General features: G+C 41.7%; 1 protein-coding gene across 3 annotated transcripts in view; it reads left to right on the top strand.

The window, feature by feature from the left end:
* Positions 1 to 23,167, top strand: part of rassf5 (Ras association domain family member 5) — a 33,447-nt gene extending 10,280 nt beyond the window's left edge. For 2 of the 3 annotated variants that reach the window (XM_008409249.3, XM_081607258.1), the window contains exons 2-6: positions 8,059 to 8,198; positions 19,472 to 19,588; positions 20,364 to 20,655; positions 20,756 to 20,871; positions 21,310 to 23,167. In XM_008409249.3, coding sequence (XP_008407471.1) covers positions 8,059 to 8,198; positions 19,472 to 19,588; positions 20,364 to 20,655; positions 20,756 to 20,871; positions 21,310 to 21,453 — 809 coding nt within the window. In that variant the 3' untranslated portion in view covers positions 21,454 to 23,167. Of the gene's footprint in view, positions 1 to 8,058; positions 8,199 to 12,362; positions 13,310 to 19,471; positions 19,589 to 20,363; positions 20,656 to 20,755; positions 20,872 to 21,309 lie in introns of those variants that run through there. The other variant, XM_081607259.1, reaches the window with a different exon arrangement.
* The last annotated feature ends 2,798 nt before the right edge of the window (positions 23,168 to 25,965 follow it).

The following is a 25,965-nucleotide window of genomic DNA, read 5'->3' as shown; positions in this document are numbered from 1 at the left end:
GCTCCGTATCGATTTTTCCCCATGTTTTACCCAAATAAAGGACTGAGCTAATGTGTTTTTTTTTTTTTTTTTTTTTTTAGAGGACGATGAATACATGATGTAACATTAGCCTGAAGTGCAACCGGGGTGAAAAGAGGCAGGGAGCGAATAATGGCTGGATGCTGCAGATTCATTGATTCACCCACAGACACACATCTTTAAAACAAAAGGGTGGCTTCAGCCCTTTAGTGTGTGTATGTGTGTGACCTTCTGTGTGAGTGCGATAAGACCCTGACCAAACATGACTCAGGGAGCACTTCTTCACCACCAGTCAACCTGAGTGACGTCATGCTGCAGCCTCAAAAGTCTAAGAAGCAGCTTCACCAGCGCAGGCTCACTGCAGACTGATGAGGGCTATTTATAGACGGCCTTCCCTGGAAGGAAACCCAGTTAATCCCTTTAAAGAATAAAAACCGGGACAAACTGGACACTTCACTTCTTGAATAGTTTATTCCATTAGGATTTCTGCATATTTGAGTGTTTTCAAACGTTTACAAAAGATGTGGTTCAGAAAGCTTTAACATCATGTGGAGAAATTCCAAGGTTACTTTGAGCGAGAAAGTAATCCCTTTGATCTCATAAAGTGCTAACAATCAGAAGCCCGCTGACACACGCGCGCGCACACACACACACACACACACACACACAGTGGTTTGTTAAATGCGAGCAGAGACATTTCTGCTGCAATCTAAATTGTGCTTTTCCAGGAAACACAGTGGTCTAGAGGTTTTCTTGGGGTTTTCAAGTTTCTTCTGTACGAGCATGCGCGGGCTTCGAGGCTAACTTTAATCGTCTTTATAATATCCTTTCACTTCCAAGCGTAAACAGTGAGTTCAAAAGGGATTTCGAGTAAAGGTATCTCATCCCTTAAGCCTAATCCCAAAGCAGTTCAGCTGCAGGTTGGGTGTCTGAAGCTTTATGACGACCAAGAACTTTAAGAGTGAAGCTCGCTGCTTTCACAGTATAAGACGAGCGCCATGTTTATTGGCACTGCAGATGCAGAGAGAACTTGGCTGTCAGGCATCATTGTTTTCGGCTTGGTCCTGCCCCTGACCCTGTTGACAACACTCATCGGTGTGGACGGGGTAACTGTGTGAAGAAACCTCAACTTTTAAGTTAGAGGAAACACAGATAGGAAAGGAATTTAAAAGTTATTTAATTTTATACAGTATAAAGACTGAGGCTCATTTAGAGTCTAAATGAGCCTCACAAATCACAAATTCTCAATATGTGATTTTCTTCCCCAGTTGAGTGAAGAAACCTCAAATTGAAGGTTTAAGGTTGAAGTTTCTCAGAGTGTGCTCATGACACTGCAGTGAAGGATTCATTTATTTCATATGTCTTTAACAGTCGTACCAATGAGTGTAAAATCTACCAGATCTATCTGGTTGACCTTATCATCGCATGTGGTAAAAGACCCAAGAGTGGCCAGCCAGAAGGTTAATGAGGAAATACCTTAAAATGAAACTGAAAACATACAAAAGAAGAGTCGAGCCTTTAATGAAATCCAACTATGGGTAATATAGAGTGTGATCCAAAGCACAGACCTCAACAGGAGACTGCTTGTATGGCCTGGGAAAAACTAAGCAACACAGGAATGACTCAGAATGTAAATACCAAAAACACCAGAATACAAAAACTACAAAGAACTGACTGAAATAGAAACCACAACACAAGACAGCCAAACTAAACCAAAGTTCTTTCATTGTAAAAGGCCAAATCGTCCCTGACTTGACTGTTTTCAGCTTTTGTTCTCTGTTGGTTAATCTGTCCCAAGCTGGAAACAGGAAAAGTAGAAGGAAAATTGGTGACCAGCAGTTTTCCCAAGGCGGACCCTTCGTTACGGCTCGTGTCATCTGGACGGGGCGGTCTTTGCTGGCTCTAAGGTCGATAAGGTTCTGTTCATGGGGCTCAGTCATTTTCAGCACAAAGTCACACATGTAGCTATTTAGATATGAATGGATACAGTTTTCAGTATGCTTGTGTTCACATTTGTGAACTTGGATGGTTTAGCAGGAATTTATCTAATTGAGTTATAAATGTTTGAATATCTCTCTTTGTATTATTCCCGTATTTTAACGGGGAACTTTTGCATCAATTTATAGGTAGGTAGTATAATTTTTATTTTGGCATTTGAAGCAACACAATTTACATTTTAGTCAAACTGCTTGATTACTTTTAGCTTATAAGCTGCCAACAGACAAGCAGCATTTTCGTGAACACAGTTTACTACTTTTGGGGCTTCCAGACCTTCTTAGATTGGGTTTCCAAGTTGGTTGTGGTTTAGATGCCAAACAAAGCAGTCCAATTTTTTTTATGTTTATGAACACAATAAGGGTATCACAGATGACAAACTGCACTGTGGCAAAGCTGCGTTTAGCATAGATTAACCCAGTCTAAATTTTGACATTTCATATTTGAAATAAGAGCTGATCTATATTTGTCTAGATGGCAAAAGAGGAAGTGAGATAGTTCTTTACCACACTGCCAAAACCAGAAGTAAACTTCGCCATTATGTTGGATCAGGAGCTGTTAAAAAGATAGTAGCACACAAATAGGTAAAATTTTGTACTTAAATATCCAATGTTACAAAAACTGTAAAATAAATCTTGAGATAGAAAATGCATTGGAGCCGTACGTTTAATTGTACAGCTATATTTCTGAATCTCAATGATGCCGACATTTCTGGTGCATTGTGGGAGCATCTGCATCCACGCAGATCAATATTTAAAGAACGAGGAAGAAGACAGACTCGTCATTATCAAATATGAAGCTACAGTGCGGATAAACAAACACAGATGTCAGGAGGAAGGGGGTCAGATTTGACGGCGCTTGAGGATTACACTTGTGTGTTTGTGTCTGGCGGGTCCTCACACAAAGGGATTTTTTTTCTGCAAATATGTGTTTGCAAAAGGATCAGAGACGGATGCGATGCTGTACGTTTAAAAATGGAAGCAAGTAATACCTTTAAATACTAAGAGTAGGGAGAAAAAAGGAGTGTGTGAAGCGTGGCATGTCTGTGTATACAATTCACACACGGGAGAACATGAATAATAACTCCAAATCAGCTGTGATAGGATCAGACTAGTTAAACCTCCCCCCAAAGACCCTCTAAGCTGCTTTCAGGTCCTTCTTAGACCGCTTAGATTCAGTAGCGTCGGTGTTAGTAGCCCTGCTCCTTATGTTAAAGCTATCTAACCCCACAACCTCTCCATCCTGAACCAGACTTGCAGTAAGTATAATAACCCCCCCTCAACTCCCCATCTCTATCTGCAGCCACGCAGACATCCTCTTTAACCTGAGAGACACTGCTAATCTGTCCCACACCCACTGTCTCAAAGGAACAGAAAAACAACCACCCGCATCCCCCGCATCTTGTAATTCCCATCTCAGCCCATTCAGTGATTGCACACAGCGATGTTTCAAGTTACTTCAAATGAAGACGGATCTTTGAGCTTCATGGGAGACTGGAGAAAAAGAGATGCATTTAGGAATGCAGACAAGACATGCTGCGTCTTGTACGAGGGAGACAAAGTTCCCCCGGTTTCCCATCTTCCAACTGATTATCGACCACTGCCGCAGTTGAAGTTAACGCAGCCTCCACAAATGGATCTTTACTAAGTGCAGGTCGGAGCTCCCTTCCTCTCCTCGCCTGCACTCATGCACATCCCTGAAGACGTGCCTTTCTCCTCGCCCTGCATCTCACTGTCGATGCAAGGTCAGTCAGGAGGTATAAACCCCTGCATGTTTTTTTGTTTTTTTTCTGCGAAGCAGAAACAAGCCAGACCGGTTCATCAGAATGACACACAACACCAGAGTCAGCAATCATGTTGGGACAACACACACGGCTCTTGGCATCAGCACTGCACAGGAAGATTGGATGCTAATGATTGCTTATGGTACAAGTGCATTACAGCCTCTGTGTGACCTGTCTCACTTACACTGGACCATAGTGGAAAAAAATACATGTGTACCTGTTCCCTCACCTATGGTCACAGCATATGCATCATGTTCAAACCAACATATGTTAAAAATCATGCATCAAGTCACTTTAAGCAGACAACAGGAAATTGGCCCAAAATCTAAAAAAGGAAGCAAGAAATTAATTTGAGAATAGACAAGAAACTAGGGGTGCATTCACACCAGTCCTGTTTAGTCCGCTTTAATTGAACTCTAGCTCGTTTGTCCGGAAAGTTTGATTCGTGACAATGCCCAATCAAACTCTGATGCGGACCAAATAAGCAGTGAAATATGCTTGGACAACATGCATGTACAAATAAATGTGTATAGGTTGTCTTTAAATGAAGAAAATTGATGGAATGGTGAATTATTTGGACAATACGGATCTAGTGTTTCAAAATGGTTCTGGTTCTGATTGGCCACTACTGGATCAGTATGAACATTTTCTGGCTCCGCCACTACAAGGGCAGCTTGGGATCCACCAGAAATAGTAGGAGTGTCGATGGAAACAGGAACGTCTGGGTGTACCTCCTGGACCTGTAACCTCTATGACCCGACCTCTAATAAGCAGAAGACAAATAGCTGGACTGGTTGATTTCCAAAGGGACTTCATAATCTCATAGGTGACACTTTTTCAGCTGAAGAAAAAGCTGAAACGACGAGGAGGCCGTCTTCCCTATTGAGGGGATTTCTTTCCCCCCGAAAACAAAAGTAAAAATATGAAGTAAAATGTTGTTCTTGGCCCAGTCTGTAAAAAAATGAAATAAATGTCAGTAGTTCCTGTAAGTGAGTCAGAAATTCCAACTTAACTTCTCTATTTGACAGGGGGGGTTAACTATGAAATTTCCACTGAAGTGAAAAGGGAAAACCCCCCTCTTCTCCCAACAAACGACAAACGGCAACAAACTAACACACATTCACTTAACAAGCTACACAAGAAGAACAGCCTTCTCTCTGACTCCATCCCCACTTCTTCTATTTCACATTCTTTCACTTTTATTTTGCACTTCGCCCACATGCATGTCGTCATACCGTGACCGACTGAATGCCTCCCGGATCACCTGCTGTGGCTTCTCCCGTTCGTTCATCGCACTCTCTCTCTAGAGTACAATGTAGAAAGTCTTCATACCGTCACACCACTGCAAGCAAGCAATGTGAAGACTGTCGCTGAGTTGTGCAACGCTCACGTTTCAGGGTTGAACTGATACCAACGGAGGCAGAATGGGTTAGATGCCTGATGCGTTTTGGTCGGGTTGTTCCGTCGGCTGCGATAGGAATACGAGTGTAACCGTTAGATGTGGAGGTGACGCCAGTGTAAATATGGATGAGGGAAAGCCAAAGACAGGAAAAGGAGTCTCTCTTTTCCTTTCCCCCCTGTCAGCTTCCTTTCCTTCTGTCTCCCTGCTCTGACCTTCAAATGTCATGAGTGGAGCATCCTCTTATCTGAACTCTTCCCTCTGGTCGACACATCCCCGCCTGTCAGCGAGGCGGTCGCGTTTTTTCCTTCTCCCTCTTTATCTGCCAATCCAGTCGCTGTCATTCACACATACTTATATCTGTCCTCCTGTCCCAGTGCAGGCACCTTCAGCTATCAGTGTATTCCTTATATGTGTATATTATACCATATATTGTCACATCTTTCTTCTTTGTTCCTCGCCAAAGCTAAATAGTTGAAATACAACTCTTTACAACTCTTTTGTCTTTATCTGAAGTTTATATCTTGGGTTAAAAAACCTCATTTAAGTTGGATTTTAACCAAAGAGATCTTTGTTTTCAGTGCAAGTCACCAAGTTATGCTGCTATTACGTTCTTCCTAGTGGAAAAGGTCACTGATGTTGGCAGAGAAAGGGGGGAAAAAAAGGGCTTATCTTATTTTTTCAGGAATTTATTTGTTTTAATATTCATCAGATGGCTGAAATATGAGTTCTTTGTGATGTTCTATCCAGGCAACTAATTTGTTGGTACTCAGCTGGCCAAAATGTACAATTTCTTAGTGGGTTTTTTTTATACATTTTAGATTTTCTTGACTAAATATCTTATTCAAGGCTGTGAAATGGTATTTTCCACCTTGTAGATTTCTTTTGTTTCTGTTTTTCTGTCCTGCTTCAATGTTTCAGATCACAAACAAACAAATGTTAACATCAAAGACAACTTGGATAAATACAAAATAAAGTTTCAACTGAAGATTTCATTTGTTTAAGGAAAATTGATATCCAAACCAACAGTCTTATTGTAAAAAAAAAAAAAAAAAAATTCCTTCCGTCTAGTTAAATCATGAATTACCTGTGATGAGCTTTATTTATTTATTTATTTATTTATTTATTTATTTATTTATTTATTTATTTATTCACCACACCCAGGACTGGAATAACTCAATATGACTCATTAGGCAACAAAAAAAATGGCTAAATGATCTAAAAAAGCAACAAAGCATCTGTCATAATGAAGAGGGTAACAAGGCTGCTGTAAAACAGCTGAAACACTGAGTGCCTTTAAATCTCGACTTAAAACCCACATGTTTAGTGTTGTTTATGGAACATAAACAACAATTGGGATTTGAATCCCAACCACGGGTCAAGCGCTAAGGAGAAAAGGGGGTTAGAGCGGGTTTAGAGTCCCCACTGCGTTTTTTTTTTTTCCTGCCCATTTAAATGGCAGAACTTCGACTCGGCAGAAAATTTTATGCATTTGATTGTTTATTCAATGTTGCATGACTCTGTGTTTTTGTGTTTAACGATGTAAAGCACTTTGAAATGCCTTGCTGCTGAAATGTGCTATACAAATAAAATGTGATTGATTTGATTGAAGGCCATTTGCGCTTGGACACATTGCTGTAGTGAAGCCATGCATTTTTCTATATCAGTTTACTGACCATTGGTTAAAGACATTAAGCTCACAAACACAAACCTACCTAGAAGCATGTTTATCCATTTAAATAGGCTGAAAAGCTTGAAGACACCTTTGGCGATTAGGGTTAAATATGAGGTTAATGCAAGGATTATAGTTTTTAATCTGTACCAAACCTATTCTGCTTTAGCATGTTTATGAAAAAAAAAACAGCAAAACATAATTTACTTCTGCTATTGTATCTTTTTTTTAACTCTTTCACATTCTGTTAGTTATACAGAGTTACTTGCTTTTGATTAAATTACATTTCTGAAGAAAAAGGCCATTTCAATAAATGATAAGAGGAAGCAACAAAGTGTTTCTGAGGACTATCTGACTCCTGTTTCCCCCTAGAGGAGGGCTGTGCTTGCCAGGGTAATTTTATGGTCTCTGTTTTTTTATTTATTTTATTTTTTTTCTGCCGTTGTGTCATTGAGGAGAAGTGAGATCTGAGGCTGGGAAAAACCTCTGACCACAAGAAAGTCTTGGAGACATAAGCAGGCAGACCCACACATGTGGAGCTCGCCTAAAGGCGGAGAACAACAGGCAGCTATTTTAAGAGGTTTTTGTGAAAGTAGCCTGATCCATGTGTTTTTTTTTTTCTTTCTTTCTTTACCAGAATCAGATGAGAGTTGAATATTGCATATCAGGGAAACCGCTTTATACTTTATCACTTAAAAGCTTTAAGAGTCAGTTCATTGCCGTAGTACATTAGAGTCATTTAACGCAGCTCTATGTTATGTCTTATAAATCCATTAGGAGTTTTTCAATGGACCTGCATCAGAAGAGACTTGTAGGAGATGTTCACTTACAAAATTGACTCAACATTAACATTTATTACGTAAGTAATATTGTTACTTATTTGGCTTTCTTTATAATCTGTGTGCAGGCATCTGGGGTCAAACCTCTTTTTGCACCTAAGCACATCTTATCATTTAAGGTTTGGGTCTCCATAAGGCGAGACTGCAGATTGTATATGTGAGTCTGGCTCCAACCACTAGATGGAGCCATTTCCTCTTTATGAAGAATCACGTTTTAATTCTGGCCTACTTTCCTCATCTTGCACCGCTGCTGGTGGGACTCCTCTGGGGGAGCATTAATTATGTTATTTTATCAGTCCTGCCCGCTGATTGGTCACCGCATGCACTGATGTGTGTTTTTCTGTCCCATCAGACTGCAGCTACACCTGTCATCTGGAGTGTGAGAGACAGGTCCAGCTCGACTGCAACCAGAGGGACAGAGAGACGGAAGACAGCCCAGGTCCCAAAGGCCGCTCTTCCTCCTCCTCCTCCTCCGCAGCTCCTCGGTGCAAGGTGATATAATCTGGATTGGGTTGGAAGAGCGAGGTGAACATGACTCAGTTCTTTATAGTTAATAGGGTTGCCTTTGCGTCATCATTCCAAGCCTCCACTGTTACGTAATCGTCCTCCGCTCCAACAATAGGCTATCCAGGATCACTTCAGGATTTATTTATGTGCTCAGATACCCTTTTTCGCTCACAGAATGTTCCCAGAACCGGACGCTACATTAAATCAACATCTGCCTACCACCTCCTCTGTTGCTGACTCTCCAGTTCCCCCACTTTTGTTGTTTTTTTTCCCTTCTTTTTTTAACCTCCCCATCTCCTTCTCTCCAGCAGCAGGGGTTCACTTTATCGAATCAGTTCTGGCCCATGATGGCCTCACTTCCTCTCTTCCTGTCAGAAGGAGGAAACCAATTAGGTTAATCACTGTTTCTCCCAAGGGACATCAGTCACGGCAAAGCTGCATTATCCCAACATGTTTTCTTTGATCTCTGACGAAGCCCCCCCACCCCGTCACAGAACGACTTTAGTGTGAATGTTGGTCAACATTTTCCTTTAATCTCAAATCATTTCTAATAGTCAAGATGTAATTATGTCAGATTAATCTTGAAATAATCAGCCGTGAAAGGAGTTGTGGTTAATTATGTAAATCTGTTCTATATCCATTATGAGTTAATGTTACAGTGGACTGTAGGATCAATGTTGGTGTAATCTGCATTTTGCTGGCAGAGATGAGCCTATTAAGATTACTACATTTTTAAGGGTCTAGATAACACTGCTTAGGGTTCACACAGATGCAAAAAAAAAAAAACATCTAATTGGCTTTTAGAGTTTTCCAGGTTTCCATTTGAGTGGAAAAAATTAAACCCAGAATTAAAGAGGGTTTGACTTTAGAGACTTTTGTCCTTCTTTTATCTTCTAAAGGACAAAATGCTAATAAATAGTATTTTGTAATAAACAGATTTAGATTAATTTGACATATTTTACCCGGATCTGACAAATCTCACGCTGATTTTTATCCCTTTACTCATCAGTATTTTAGTTTAAATTTAATACGGTCCATTTTACTGCCAGGGCCTGAATTTATGGAGCCCCCAAGGAAAATGGGGGATTTTTTTTCTTTTGCATTATTTTTGCAAAAAGTATTGCATTCCTTTGCAATAAATTTGAGAAAATGGGGGTTTTAGATGCCGGGGTGGACACGCAGACAATCACTGAAGCTCGGATTCAGGAGAACTTCTGTTTTAGAGATGTCAGTGTCTTTGTCGTGGAGAGAAGCAAAGCTGAACAGATGAAACTGGAAAACGCAACAATCTTGAAAACTAATGATCTCAATAATTTTAGACATTCTGTAAGTGAAGCATAATTTAGTTATATTTGACAAACCCATAGTTTTTATGTAGCTGATTTGGACCCCACGCCAAGGAAAACACTGAAGATGCTCCCTAAAGTAAAAATGTATGTAATTTGAAATGTGTTTCAAAGAATCTTTTTCTAGGGGAATTTTTTTTGGTTTGACCAGTTCAAGTAGTTTAGATTTTAATCTGCAGACAATTAAATGGAGGTTAAATGACATAGTTCTTTAGTTCAGCAGCTAAAGGCAGCTACAAAGCAGACGCAAACTTTACTAACATCACATCTAAAAGGTGCATAGCAATTAGCCAGTCAACGTATTCTCATCATCCACACAAATCATTCGTAATCAGAGTGTTTTTTCCATATATCAACTCAGCAACTCAAAAACTGTTCAAGTAGCAGCTCCATACATATTGGTACAAGCTAACAAGCTAAAAGACCTTAGTGTCACATCTAGGGCCCATATCACCAGCGCACACTTCACCAGATAAAATCGCATGCTGACAGAAAACTAATGGTGCTTTGTGGCACACACATCCCTTTGACCAGATACGCTGTGACATTTTAATATCGTGAGATCTCATGGCCCAAGATCAATACCTGGAGAACATATGGGACTAAAGGTGACGTCACACGAACTGCATGTTTCTAGAAATGAATAAAAGCGTGGAGACTGACCGGGGAAGCCATCATCAACAACAACAACAGCAACCATACCAGAGGAGGTTTTTCATGAGAATATCAATGTAGGCAGATGGCAATCACAATCTAATTCTGCCCAAACCTGACGTGTATTTCTAGTGGCTGGGATGCTAACACTTCCAAAGAGTTACGGGCACAATGTGATGAAGAAAAATTAAGAATAAGGACAATAAAATAGGGGTTTTTCATAATTACTATCCATATCACATTATTAAACCACACTATTGTAATTCCTTTTTTTCTGATTTTGTGCAGCCCTTGTCTGGACTAAGGAGTAGTGGTGCAACTTTTTAGTTATTGTGCTGGATATAATGATGTTAATAGATGTGTGTTTCTCTTTAAGTTCCTCTGTCATTTATGGCAGTGCACACCTCCCATAAAATGTTGTTAGCTGAATTTTGGAAGCAAATGAACAACAAGCTCGTCGAAATAAGCTATGCCTAAAAGAAGCAAAACAAGGGCAATCTCTGTTTTGCACATATTTGTGAGACTGAGGTTTGTCTCTGTGCACACTGTGGTTTGGCGCAAAATATCGCAGCAGTGCTGCAGACCTGAGAAAAGACGAGTGTTTATTTCCTGCTGTCCCCCTTTTTTCGTTTGCTCTGTTTTATCGCTGTAGCTGTGTGTCTGGTGGCTTTTTTTCGCCAGCCCTTTGTTACATTGTGTATGTCTCAGCAAAAATTGATCCCCGCGCGCCCCGACGTGCCCAGATGCTGCTGTGGCTGCAATCACAATTCAATGCACTGACCACGTTTTATTGATCGGAGACGCGCTCGCGTGCGTGCGTGCGTGTGTGTGTTGTGTGTGTAGTTTTTGCATCCCCCTTCTTGCAGTCTTCCCCTTTAGCGTTTATAGAGGAACAAATTTGCATCAGGTTCCCTTTGAGCAGAGCCAAAGCTTACGGACAGATGCCGACTGAAATGGTGAATCAGTTCTACCGTAACAGAAACCAGTTCTGCATTGGTGAAGATTCAAAAGGAGCTTTACCGAAACTTGTTCAGATGGAATCAATATCATGGTTGAGGGGGGCGGGGGAGGCTTTGGCTCTTTTCTGACATGGGAGGTCACCAGCAGAGAGAAAGGGCAGATCATGTGTTCAGTGAAAGGTCAAAGGTGTCCGGAGTCGCCTTTACTGGGTAAATGATCAATATTTTATTCCTCTTAATCGACACAAACCCATCTCTTCAGCAGAAAATCAGCAGACGTAAGACAGAAAGATTGGGGACCTCTCAGCTTTTAAAGGTGCATTTCAATAAATTACAACGTAACTGAAAAATCCATTTATGCCAGTAATTCTTTTAAACAAGAGGACCTTATGCAGGCTCTTATGTAGGTTAGTTTCACAAAGGGTGACACAACTGAAACATTTTTATCTGTTTTTTTCAGATGGTTATGGCTTACAGCTAATGATTTCAAAATGAAATGATACATTTAAGTAAATGTATCATTTACTAATCAGAAAGATCTGTAATCAGTTGTCTAGATCTTTTGCTCATTTTGTGCACCTTTTTTTCTACCTTGCTTTTTCCTTCCACTCAACTTTCCACAAACATACTTAAAGACAACACTGTGAACAACTAACCTCAGTAGTAGTAGTTCCTCATTATTGCCTAGACATAACCGTGACATAACATTTCTCTATTAAAAATGATGAGTGATCCAATTGAGCTGTCGGTTTTCTCTGTATATAACGTGATTTTCACTTTCCCCGTTGAACTACAGAAACAATTTCACTCTTTAATGACACTCTAGTCTACCGGGACACACCTGGCTGGGGGTCTTGCTGGTTTTCGAGTCAACCGTTTACACGCATTGACAGAATTTCAGCAATCTAGCAGCCATCTTTCCCGGCCCTGCTACTTCCTGTCTCCGCCGTTCGAACATACGGCGCACACAAGAGCAGCGAGGCTTCATATCTCCAGCTTATCACAACGTTTTTTTCTTTCTGTTTACTCATGTCTCTCCCCCGTCCACCCCCCACCTCTCTGCTGCTTTCGTCGTCTTCTGCGAGAGGAAGTGGCCGTGCTCTGCAGGGTGCAGTTGCCTGCAGGAAGAGAGACGGAGGGGGAGAGAGAGAGAGGGAGAGTGGAGGGAGAAGGGGGAGGGCGCTCTCCGCCTGATAACACGCTCAAACCACAGATGGTTGAGGGAGGCTGCGAGAGACCGAGGGAGGGAAACGATCGCAAAGAGAGGAGGATTGAGAAAGAGAGGCTCTTGTGTGGGAGGAATCAGTCCAAAGCGATGGAGAGAGGAGGAGAGCGTCTCGTCTTCTCCGCGGAGATCTCTTCTGCTACTTTGGGAGTGGATGGGGATCACTGAGCTCCTCCTTTACTCCGCAGCCAGAACTTGACCCCAGCTGCCGTTTGCCCCCGTCGCCAGTGCGACGCAGAGCCCGGTCTTGAAACAGGATGTGGTTTTGCCTGCATGCCTTCATTAGACTGCCGGCTTAGCAGGTGCCATCAGGTGAGCGGGGTTAAACTTGACACCAGGCTGTAAGCCGACTCTGAACCGACGCGGACATGAAGGAGTCCCGGCCTGCTGCGTGAGAGAACGTCAGCCGCCGGCAGCCAGGTGCTCTGCAACCCGTTTTGCCACAGCAAGCACCAGAGCTTTCTCGAACACAGGCTCGTGAGGAGGAAGTGACACGTCTGTGTTCATTCTTGTATTTCCTGGTCTCGTTCTCCGGCGGAGCTTCACGGTGCCGGATCCGAGCCGAGCTCAGCTGCCCCCAGCCTGTCGCCGGCCTCCGTTTGAACTGGAGCGGAGCGGCTCTGACCTCTCCCGGGTGAGCGAGGGACAGTTGGACGCTTTCAGACTCTTGACTGCGCCTGAGAGTCCCTTCAGCCGCCACGCTCCAAGACAACCCGACGCCCTCCTCAAGCCGCCCGCCGCCCCGGTGTCCTGGAAGACCTCTCCATGACCGTCAGCACGGTGCTGACCCCCTCCATGACCAGCAGTAACAGCATGAGCAGCGGGTACTGCAGCCTGGACGACGAAAGCGAGGACTTCACTTTCTTCACCGCCAAGACCTCGTTCTTCCGCAAGCCCAAGCATGCACCGAAGGTACAGATCTGCATCGTTGTCTCCGAGATGGATTAAGATGTTGATTAAAAAAAAGAGGTGGAGGGGAGACTCTTTGATAGATAAGAAGAACGGTTTGATTCAGTGTGTCTGAGAACAACAAAATAAAAAGCAAACTGTCATTTATATGAAAAAAAAGCAGCCTGAAAGCAGAAGTCTGGAGAGGAAGTGGTGTTGTTATTCAAGCAGGCCTCTAGGTGTGTGTGAGAACAGGAGGGAGTTACTTTCACACATCTGCACTGTTTGTCTATGATCTACCTTTAAAAAACCCATTTCAACTCCTTCCTCTGTCATCTGAGGCGCTCAGAGTTGAAACTGAACTCCTGCTTCTGCTGCTGCTGCTGCTTCTTCTCCTTCTCCAGTCTCCTCAGCCCAGCCGGCCGGCGGAGAAAAAGTATTTGCAGAAATGCTAATGATCTGAGCCAGCCGCCGTAATGGCTTCCTCTCCACTGCGAGTGGGAGAGGTTTCTGTAGAAACGCCGCCGATGCCCGTGCGTCGGGTTTACGCCGTCGTTTGTGTGTGTGCAAGGTGCAGATCACTTTACCGGTACTTTGCGGTTGCCATGGCAACTCTCAGGTTTTTGTCAGCTCCGTTTGCATGTTCTGAGAAATTTCACTCTGCTTTGCACTCGGTCACTTCACACAGAGCTGTTTGATGGAGCAGCAGACATGCGGCGCTGCTCGCCCTCTAGAGTTCTGTGCATGTTCGTGAGTGTGTGTGTGTGTGTGTGTGTGTGTGTGTGTGTACAGGGGTGGGATGCTCGGCGGGTGACTGTCACTGAGGCACGGCGACATGGACGGCTGCATTAATGAGCGGCTCCTCGGGCTGCCTCACGCTGACCTTGTCCTGGCCTCTCTTTGCTTGTCTGAAGGTTTATTCTCTGAATAATTCACCAGCTGCGCAGAGTTAGGGTTGCTGCCACGCTGACACAGACGCAGGGGTTTTAAGGTGTCAGCTCTGTCAGACCTGTTAACACAGATCCACAGACAAACAGTGTGGCATTAATTGTAATAAAACTGAACTCCTGGGTGCGAGGATATGGAAGGGAGCGACTGCACACGTTCAATCAGGAACTGATTGCGTTCTGCTTTTTTTTTTTTTTTTTTTTTACCTGTATTTGAAGATGAAAAAGAGGGACAAACAGATCCGAGTGGCGTACTGTGGATACACACAGCATCCTTTTATTTTTAGTCGTAAATCGCTAAATTTGTGTCAGTGGGTTGTTTTTTTTTTCTTCTTTTTTTTCTTTTTTTAGTTGCATCCGCACCGTCACATCCACACAGAGATGGCAGATGCTCATCTCAGTCCTTTATGAATTATTTCCACAGCTCGTCGTTTTTCCTTCAGATCAGCCAGTCTGCGTTTATGCATGTATGTGCCAGTGTAGGTGGGTGTGCAGCTGCTGAACGTGGGATACGCGCATGCAAATCGAGGGCTTATATCTCTGCAGCTTAGATGCATATTTGCATGAAAACTTTGGCGACATTCACACAATTCACTGCAGTAACTGTAATCTTTATGTAGCTGAATTTCATCCAATATAATTTAATTAGAAAGCATTTGGTTACATGATCCATTGATTGCAAAACTTTTCACATTCCTTTACAATTACGTACCCTAAATATAAGACCCATTTGTATTCAGCCCCCTTTACTCTGATACCCCTAATTAAAACCTAATGTCACCAAATAACCTTAAAGAGTCACCTAATTATTGAAGGCAATCTGTGGGTAATTGAATCTGACTATAAATACATCTGTACTCTATAAGAAGTCTCTACACCTGTCACGGCAAACAATTAATCAATTAATTGCATGATAAATTAAAATCTAAAATGTTTTTAAAGATACATCATAATCCATTATACTTATGCGTTCTGTTGTATGAGGCTTTTATTCCCACTTTATTTAGTGGTTTTGGTTGTCAAGTTTTATTTTGGATATTTAAGATATCGCTTCCAGTTCCAGTGCAAAGTGTTCTTCACAGAATTAAAGCTCATTGGTCTTCAAGAGAGTAAACTTGAATTTATTGTGCCATTATCAACATATTACTTGAAAATGGCCTCCAAACAACAACAACAACAACAACAACGCTGAAATCGACACCATTTTAAAAATGACATTAAAAATGCAGTATGTCATTGAAAATATTTAAGCATAATTATGTTTGTTTCTGCTGAAGGATATGTTGAATGGTGTTGGAGGGTTCATATTACAAAGAGTGAAATTTACCCATAGTACTATATTTCTATGTTTTTTAAGGATGTGAAGAAAAAGCATTTCCTTATTCAGTAATCAGTAGTACTATATGTAAAAACTATCAGACTGAATTTCCAGGAAAACAACACAGCCAGTGTTCTCTGAAGGAATAGAAACAGGATTTTGCATCTTCTAACACATTTACATACACACTCACACACACACACACACACACACGTGAGAAAGCCTGAAAGCTGTGAAACTAAATCTGCATGTGTTCGTGCAAACGCTCTCTGCCGGCACCCTACGTTTACTGTACACAAGCACAGGCAATCTATTCTCACACGGAAACACAGATGGTGTGATTTGGCATTGACTGTCACAGGTTAAGGAGCAGCTGGTCAGATTAAGGAAACATGGAGCATGCTGCAACTCTGACATTTCAAGCTGTCCTGACCTCTCTTGTCTCATGTCAGCAGCGCAAGACAGACCAACGATTACTCATTTCACCCTCAGGTTCTGCATGGCTGTGTATGTGTGTGTCGCGCTTACATGGCCGTCAAAGACATCCTACACATTTGTTTTCACCCGACACCTGCCACACTAACACTGATGGATTAGATAACATGGCATCTGTCTGCTCTCTGTCACCTGCAGTGTTATTATCTTCACCGGACAGGGACTGAACATCCAGCTAACAGATGCTGGACTCTCAGCAATTAGGCTGGGCTTTTGTAGACTTAGTCGGGAATCACCTGTGTCGTCAGCTGTCATGCCTTGCTCTGAGTTGAAAGGGATGGAAAATTTTCCAAATGCATGCTCACAACTAAAGAAAAACAACTCTCCGTGTTCTACAAGAGATTGAAAACACAAGCTGAAACTACTGTAAAAGCGTTCATTGTACTTCTTTCATAGGTGGCTCCACAAACTTAAAGATTGTATTTTTTTGTTTTTGTTTTTTTTAGATTAAATGTGATACATGAACTCAAAGTATTCCACAACATGATGCTGCCACCACCATGTTTCACCATGGTGATGGTGTGTTCTGGGTTCGAAACGGTAGATTTTAGTGCCATCTGACCAGAACCCTTAGTTGAACGTTTGCGTGTCACTTACAAGCCATTCCAGATCCAGGCGTTGACAGACGTTCACACCTGAGCTGTGGATCTCTGCAGCTCCCCCCGGGTTACCGCGAACCTTTAACTCCCCAACTCGACAAGGTGACTCCCTCCAGGAGGAATCAGTTGCACTGAATTATTTTAGGGGTGTCAGTTTAAAACAGGTTGTGTGCTAACGTATGGCCCACTTCTTAGATTTTTATTTGCAAAAACGATCATCTTCACTGCTATAAACTCCTTTGTGCTGATTTTAAAATCCCAATAAAACACACTGTACTTTACAGCGATAGTGTGATAAAATATGAAGATTATAAATACTTTTTCAAGCCAATGTAAAAACAGATAACATTCTGTGTGTGCATGTTACTTGAACGGAAAAGTACGTCCTGAACATGAAGAACATGAAGCCCTGAAAACACATGACCTCCTAGTTATTACCGCAGATGATTTTTCATCTTTCTGACTCTCGGTCAGCAGCTCCGAAGCGACCCGGGCAAACCGGGTTGCTTTGTGGGACTCCGAAGCTACACCCACACCGTCCTGCTCCATTGTGCTCCCATCACTCTCACTGGTATGCAGAAAGGGAGGGCAGGGCACGGCCTCCGTTACATTTAGAAACTCTCATACAAACGCAGGAATTCCTGCAAGGCTCCTTTCACTCTGCTGCTTTCGACTGTGAGGAATTCTGGAAGAAGTCCGACTCCTACATACAATAACCCTCAGATTATTTTCCCAACCCTGGAGCACTCGGCGCTTGCTCAACATTTATGCCGCTTTATTGTGTTTTGTTTTGTTTGTTTTTTTTTTATGCTAGAGAACAGGTCAGTAAACTCAATAGGTTATGGGCCTGTAAAGATAAAGACAAAAGGTCAGAGGTGGAGCATTTCTACAGTATGTCTCCTGTTTTATTGATTATTTGTTTAAAGTTTTGGTTTTATCATATTGCAAAAGGGGAAAAGTTAAGCAGGCATGAATACATTTGCAAGCTACTTTACTCTAATAACATGGTTAATATATTAAGTTTGGATATTTTGCTGGGAAGTCAAGCAAAGTGGAAGGAAAAATTGCACATGGGAGACAGAAATTTAAGTCCAAGAATCATTGCAACATATTTGAAGCTCAGTCAGGTTAGATGTACAACATCTGTAAGAAAAAACAAATTTTTTTTTTTTGCTGAGCTTGTTTGGCTCCATCAATTCTTTTCTGAAGAAAAGCATTTCCATTCCCGCAGCACGATGCTGCCGCCACCACAGGTCACCATGGGGATGATGTATTTTATAAAACAGGAAAACACGCAGCTTGCAACATCGTTGAATGTTGCAGTGACAAGGTGCCGTGCAACCATCAGATAAAATAGACTTTCAGTGTTTGCTGATGGCGGCTTCACTGCAGACATGGAGGCCAGATACTGAGTAATTTATGCAGAAAACTAGAAAAAAATTAATTTATTTCTTTCCCAACAGAGTTTTATTGTTGCTATTTTTGGTCATGAAATTAATTACTAGCAAAACATCCTGATGGCTCCCAAAGTAACATCAAATCCATTCCCAGCATACAAGTCTTGCATGATGCATTCAACTGAGCCGAAAATTATTCACACACTGGGATGTTGTAGATGCGCTGATCTGACTTTTACTGTCTGATAGAGAATTCTTGTTTTTTCTGATCACCGGTCAAGAAAATGTCTGATTTTATTAGCTACCCTGAATATCCAAGCTGTTCTTTGCTGAAGCAGCTCAAACTTGTGTCACCATGGTGATAACTTTCAGCCACACAGAGCGCGTTACGTGAAGTCCAAATAAGTCTATTTCATGTCCCCAGGAAAAAACATTCATAAGATATAAAGAGTGTGTGTGCTGCACAGAGTAACGTTTGCCATTTCACCAAGTTGCGATTGAATATTTCTGAACCAAACTTAAGAATCGCCCTTAAACTTTATTCGTCACGACGCCGGGGGCTCCTCTTGCTCTCCTGTCCTCCAGGATTCATCGCAGCCTGTCTGTCTGTCTGTACTTCAGGCACAAACTCACCCTTCCTGCAGCCGTGACCCCGTCGTCCCCCCGTTCTCCTCCTCCCCCGCCCCCAACAATGTTTTCTCTTCCTCCCACGCTCTCCCACTGCCTCAGAAAATGCAAATAAACTGTAGAAGAGGGAGAGGGAAGTGGTGGTGGGGCTGACGGGGGGGAGAAGAAGCTATTGTGAGATAGAGAGGATGGATCCCACTGTACTATAAATAACCCAGTCAAACTCTGTGTTGCTAAGGCTTGCTCAGCAGCCATTCTTTCATCATTTCTCATCCCTCACTCAGGGCCTCCCACTGTTTGACTCCCTCCATCCTTCTCCTCCTTTCATGCGTTTCCTCCCTCACTCCCAGTCTCTCTCTGTCAGAGGCATGAATAAGAGCGAGGGGGGGGGCGTTCTTCTCGTGTCGACTGTGTTATTGGCTCCATTCACAATATTTCTTGACTCCAAATACAGCTGGAGTATTGAGTCATCTCACTGCTGAGGATGGATGACGAGCAAAAAAAAAAAAGAAAAAAGCAGCTTTTCTATGTGGGGAAGAGCATGGAGACTCTTCTGCTTGGGCTTTTTAACTCCATTATCAACATTATCAGTTTAATATTTACTTCAAAGACTAAACAAAATAGAGGTTAAAAAGTCTGTGCTCATTCAACTTTTCCAATCCTCAATGAGATTTTTATTTCGTTTTTTTTTTTTTTTTTTTACTGGGAGAACTGTAACAGCGCCATCTGCTGTTAAATATAGAGCACTGATTCGATCATGAGAGTCCTCCACTTACTTACTGATATTTCCTTTCTCCTTCCAGCAAAGTGAAACAAAGGAGGAAGAGGAGAGAGGAGGCGCTGAGGAGCTGTCAGAGGAAGAAGTCCGGGCCAAGATAGAGTCGTACAACGCTCAGGTGTCTGAAAATGGCATGAATCTGGTGAGTTCTGGAAACCATCAAATCCAATTATAGATGAATGCTCTGATCAGAAAAAAGCAAGATATATATATATATATAATTTTTTTTTTACATTTGTTGTGAAGGAATGCAAATGGATAAGTTAGAAAAACATAAAAGAGCATATTGCTTTAGTATGTGCTAGAAAGTAGCATTGTGATACTGTCGACTAATAAGGTTGATTAGAATTGTTACTTTGTGCTGTTTAGCATCACATTTGCACTACTTGATGTAAATACCGGAGGAAAGCAGTTTATTTTTTGTGAGGGAAATTAATAATACTATTATAAATTGGTAGTATTTTTGGCATTCTGACACAAGTCAAGTGAAAATCAAATAAAAATCTGCACAATTTTAAAACTTTGTTAAAGCACCTTTAGATTCGGTATATGCCCTTCTGGAGTCAACTTGGTAATATTTGCCAAGTCTGCCTTGCAGACATTCCCCAAATTTGTCAGATTAGGAGGACGACTCCTGTTGTCAGCTCTCTTCTAGGGACTCCACAGACTTTTCTTTTGTCAGATTAGTTCTGAACTTTGACTAGCCCATTCCAAAACTTTTCTTTTCTTCCCATCAAGTCTTTCATGTGTTGGAATGAGTGCTGCTGGTGCTACGTAGCAGAAGTCTGAACAGTCTGAAAAGATTTGGATTTATTGGATCTTAGCACAATTTCTATGAAGGTTTTGGGAGACTGTACTGTATTTTAGTTCTGAAAACTCTCTCCTCTTTGTTGTCGTCTTTCCATTATGTGCTTCAGGCTGCAGACGGCTCTTTCACCGGCTTCATCAAGGTCCACCTGCGGCTCAGTCGGCCGGTCACGGTGGAGGGCGACCGGGGCCGCGCCTCATCAGAAGACCAGGATGGAGAGCAGGGGGAGCGTACAGAAAAGCGGACATCCTTCTACTTGCCATGCGACTGTGTGAAGCAGATCCACATCGGCTCTCTGACCACCACCAGCGAGGTGATACAGGGCCTGCTGAAGAAGTTCATGGTGCTGGACGATCCTCGCAAGTTCGCATTGTACAGGCAGACGCACAGAGACGGACAGGGTGAGGAAAAGACCTCCCACGTGTTATTTAATGCACAACATGCCCAACAAATCCCTGATATATATATATTTTTTTTTTTTTCGTTATTGTCCCGGTACAGACTTGTTCCAGAAGCTCCCTCTGTCTGAACATCCTCTTGTCCTGAGGTTGAAAGCAGGACCAGATCCTGAGCAGCTCACCTTTGTCCTAAAGGAAAATGAGACCGGAGAGGTTGAGGTGAGGGAGCCTTTAAACATGTCCAGTCATACAAACATAATGATTTCCAAGAGTAGAGCTTTTCTCTTTTTCACATTTTTGTTACATTACAACTGCAATAGTTGCAGTATTTTATTAGGATTTTGTGTGACAGACCTTTGCAAAGTAGTGCAATAGTTTAGAAAATTCTGGAATTCATGGTCTGCTCTATAATTTAATAAGATCCTAATTAAGCACATTGAGATTGAGATTCGTATACAACGTGTGGACTATGAACACATTTACAAAGCTGTGTACATGTGCATTATTTTTTCATGTATAGTTACATGACAAGTAAACGGGAAAGGGTTACAAGGCAGAGTTTTATAAATTCAAAGTAAAAAAAAACAAACTGTGCATTAAAAAGAGGCTGTAAGAGTGAACTCATGTCCTTCTTTGATCTCACTCTTCGTCCCACAGTGGCACGCGTTCTCTGTCCCCGAGCTTCAAAACTTCTTGGTCATCCTGGAGAAAGAGGAGGCGGAGCGCGTGCGAGCCGTGCAGCAAAAGTACACCATTTACCGACAGAAGCTGCAGCAGGCCCTTCAACAGCACAGCCCTTGACCCCTGACCCTGTCCCCCCTCATGTCTCCGACCCCGGGGATGCGTGGACCTTTAGGACACCGTGTGATCTGAATCCAGAGAAGCGGAGCCTGAGCTGAACTTACCTTCGGACTCCTCGTCGGCAAACATTCAGACACGGACAAGAGACACGCTGATGCATATACTTTCTCAGGTCGTACGCAGGCTCCCTTACACAATCCTATCAAACCCACAACTGGATCCGGACAGCAGTTGTTTACCCCTGCCAAGGAAGATCTGGAACTGCAACCTTCTTCTTGAGATCTCGTTTATGACTGATGTGAATCAGCGATGGTTTTTAAACTTTTCCCTTCTCTTCTGCTACTACAACAACTACTGCTGCTGCTACTGCAAGTGTTACTTATGCATGAGTCTCTCAGCTCATCTGCCCTGCACATAGGATTAGGATTAAAACAGAAGGCATGATTACTTTTAGCTACATCGAGCTGGAGCTGAAGGACAATCATACGGTGTGTTTGGTTTGTTTTTTACTGTCCACCCCAGCAGCATGATGCTGCCGCCACCGTGTTCTTAGTTTGTGTTTATATATATTAACCCATACATGAAATGATCTGAAAGTAGGAAAGATGCTTGTCGTTTTTCTCCTCTAATTCACTCAGTCCCACCATGTCCACGGATGCCAGATGTGGTTAGTTTTTTTTTTTTTACTGCCTAAATGCACAAATAAGAACCCTGGAGAGATGATGAGTCAGCTTTTATGCCTTTTAGTTGCAAGCAAACTCTTGCTGTTTTGGGAGTTGTTTATGAATGAGAGAGGACGTTTACACCAACGCTTACCGACTGACTTTTTCAAAGAGGATTTCAATTGAATTGGAGGTAAAGAAAAACAAATAAACCAATAAAAGAATTGGAAAAAAAAATCATCTTCTTGTTTTGCACGTCTTGATCCAGGCCACAACTCTGAGGCTGGGCATGCATTTTAGCTCATTTCCTTACCCCTAAAAAGGAACAAAAAAATATGTAAAACTCATAATAATGGCTATGATATGTTTGCAATGCATATGAATTGTGTAGACACTGGAAAAAAGAGTGAAAAGATTTAACGTTGTTGCTAATATGATATTTTTTTTGTTTTACATAATTTTTCCACTAGTGTGTGTGCGCATGGTCATCCTGCGTAGTAGAGACAATCCATTAGACATTCTTACGTTCGTTCTAATCCTCAGATAAGTCAGGCCTGCTGTCCATGAGCACATACCTCCCTGTAAAACCCACACCTACCTGTGTGTTTCCACCCGAGCTGTTCCTGCTGGCAGTGCCTTTTGTCCTATGCGTTTTCTGCGTTAACGTGGGTTTCAGCACACGTTCAGGTGCCTGATTGAGTTATAAGTGTGGATCCTTCTGCTTGCGTGCGATTTTCTGGAATGACGTTGGTTTTTATTTTTATTTTTATTTTTTTTTTCCCTTTAATCCCCATTTTCAGAATGCTCCCTATTTTCCCTCAGCGAATCCCGTGTGTGTGTGTGTGTGTGTGTGTGTGTGTGTGTGTGTGTGTGTGTGCGCGTGTGTGTGCGTTTTATTTATTTCATGGTTCACAACCATCCATGTGAAATTATGTAAAGGGTGTTGCTTTATTTTTGCAATTTATTTAGTTTTACTTGTACAACTGTGTATAAATATGACTAGGCCTGTACAGAAATTTAAATGAAATAAAAGGGTAACCTCTTTATTGAAATGCTGTTATGTGTTTGTTTAAACAGTTGTTCTGCTTCACATTCGTATGAAGTTGCATACAAAAATCCCTGATTAAGTGTTAGTATGTTTATTTTGGCAGGTGACACAGCTAAGCACCACCTACTGGACCCCTGGTATGAACACAATGTGTAGTTTAGTCATGAACCTCAGAAAGTGCTGATCTGCCTGTGTCACGATTTCCTTCTGAAAAGTCCACTTGCGCTACTTTCAAAGCACCAGCAGGTGGCCAGACCTCATCTAGACCACAAGCGCCATCTGTACATGCTGCATGGAAGCTACAGCTGTTCGTCCTACTTTGTGTTTTCTTTTTTTATCTGCTTACAGAGAGCCCTATAGCAGCGGTTCTTTTTACAAGTGCCACCTTACAACGCACTAAGCTTTCCAAATTACTGCTATCATGTCAAAAGCTGATGTGGCTCTCCGCCCAGGGTGGCGTGGCTTTTGTAGGAAGAGCTGACGGGGGATGGCTGCAGCGTCTCAGCGTTGTGCGTGCTGTAAGAACTGTACTTAAGGACCGACTTAAGATCATGAAACTTTTATTCTGTGAAAAAAAGAGACTTTTATGAGCATGAAACGCACAACAGACAAGCAACTCATTCATAAAATTATGTTTGTAAAGACAAATCAATATATTTTAAAACTTATGTTATAAAACGCAATACTTAACTGTTTTGCAGACTGGTGTGACAGATTATGGCCTTGATCAAAGCATCATAACTTTGAATGACTTCTTGCTGGAAGGTTGGATTTGTTTAAATCAAGTGAGCACTTTATCTGACAGAAGATTATGAAAAATTCCCTTGAATCTTTCCTTTAAATTTTTTACACAAAACATTCCCCTGTTCAATATACACACGAATGGTAAATGTCCCACGATATATTACTTCAAAAACTACATGGGTATGAAGTGGAGACTGGGTGTAATAACCAGCACCTGGACATTTCCCATTTCTTGTGTTCATGATAAAAAGAAACATTATTTAATTGCACTGCATGTTTTTATGCAGAAGTGATTTATAAATTCCAAGTCAGAAAAATCAATAGAAATAAAATTCAAAGATTGAAATATGAAAGTTATCAACCAATCCTCACTGTAAAATCCAATATGTGTTTAACATCAGCGATAACAATCGTGATTAATAGTTTAATATCGAACCTGAGTTAAATAATTAAATCTGAATTAGCTAAAATGCTACATCAGAAGTCCCTGTTCCTAGTGTTTGAACAGCTCATATTTTTTTATTATGTGGGTTATTTGCGCTACATTAACGTTGGCTTACCTTGTATTTAATTTTCAATATAGGCTCAAACAAAATTTCCTCTAAGTATTACCGACGCCGGCCTGAACCGCAGCCTGGGTGCTCGTATCATAGCAACAGTTTGGTTCCACAATGAGTTCCCCTTTTTTTAGGGTTGGGTTAGTTGAACTCTGTTTTCACTGTCCTTTTAGAATATGGTGTTAAAGCAATAAACTAACAGGTGTCAATGTCTGTCACGGGATTTATGACCAAATACAGCTAGAAACCCCCACAAGGACCTATAGGTAGCTTTTGCACCTGGCCCTATGTTTTGCTGTAGCTGTAAATTCAGCAGCTGGGGTTAAATAGGGTGCCTGGCCCACACTCTCACATGCCCAACCTACTTTAGAAGAAAGTGCGAAAAGCGTTTCAGTTTATAGGCATTGTCACATACACGAGCTAAGAATATTCAATATGGTGTTTAAGGGTTGGCTGATGGCCAGGAGCTAACTAAATCTGTGTCAGCATGCATATTTATGGAAGCAAATATAGACAGGGCCCTCTTCTCACCTCTGAGAAAGAGCTATGATTAGCTTTACCCTCTGTAGCCGCCATGTATCACTTTCTGAATTTAGCCCCGGTCCCCTTCTCATGCCGGCCCGGTCTTACTCCGTCTGTCCTATTCGCTGCCTCCAACTATTTGTGTCTCAGTATGGATCTTCGTGACCTCTCAAGTTTCAGTTCGCAGTTTTCCTCATAGGGTATTTGGAGTGAATGACCATTAGCGACGTGTGGCCCTAACAAGTTCTGCACAAAGCTTATGCTTTAAATAATTAAAGCATGAACGCTGCTTTTCTTTACTCTTTGTTCTGACAAGCAGAAAGAGCCGAGCTGATTTTGCAGAATAAAGAAGTATTTCTAAAAATGTGTCAAATATTGCTTGAGATATTAAATGGATATGGAACGATTTCTTTAAATTAAACTTCATAAATAGCTGTCAGAAGTCAATATCTTCCCTGTTATAGGCATCTTGATTTACTGTTGATTGAGATTAGTTCCCAGTGGCTCAAGCTATCTAAGAGATGCCAAGAAAGAAGATTTCTATATTATAAAGCAAATAGATCATGAAAAAAAGAGATTTAGTAATATTTATGTTATTGTGATGTTTGCCTTGTATGGTTATTTTCACACATACAGAGAGTGGAACATGTAAAGCAGTTCCGATTAGACACTTCCTTTCTATTCCTAAGTGAACTAAGAGTGTAGGAATTCATACTAATACAATTCTGTTTTTATATTGCTTTTTTAAAACTCACTTGAAAAACCCTGAACTATCCATTTTTATCTCTCGTTCAGATTTTTCATTTGGCAATGAAGAGAAAATAGAATTGCTGCAGGTTTTTACACATTTTTACAAATTCAGACGATAAGAAAACACGTGGCATCTTGAAGAAAATGCTTCCATAAGTTGGTTGTCATAGTCACAATCTTCTGATTTGAAACACAGTAGTTAAAGATGCAGCTGTTAAACCTATTTACT

Source organism: Poecilia reticulata, chromosome 5 (assembly GCF_904066995.2).
Source record: "Poecilia reticulata chromosome 5, P_reticulata-male-v2, whole genome shotgun sequence".
Lineage (NCBI taxonomy): Eukaryota > Metazoa > Chordata > Actinopteri > Cyprinodontiformes > Poeciliidae > Poecilia > Poecilia reticulata.
The sequence above is the reverse complement of the archived record's forward strand: the minus strand, read 5'-3'. Positions and strand labels throughout refer to the sequence as shown.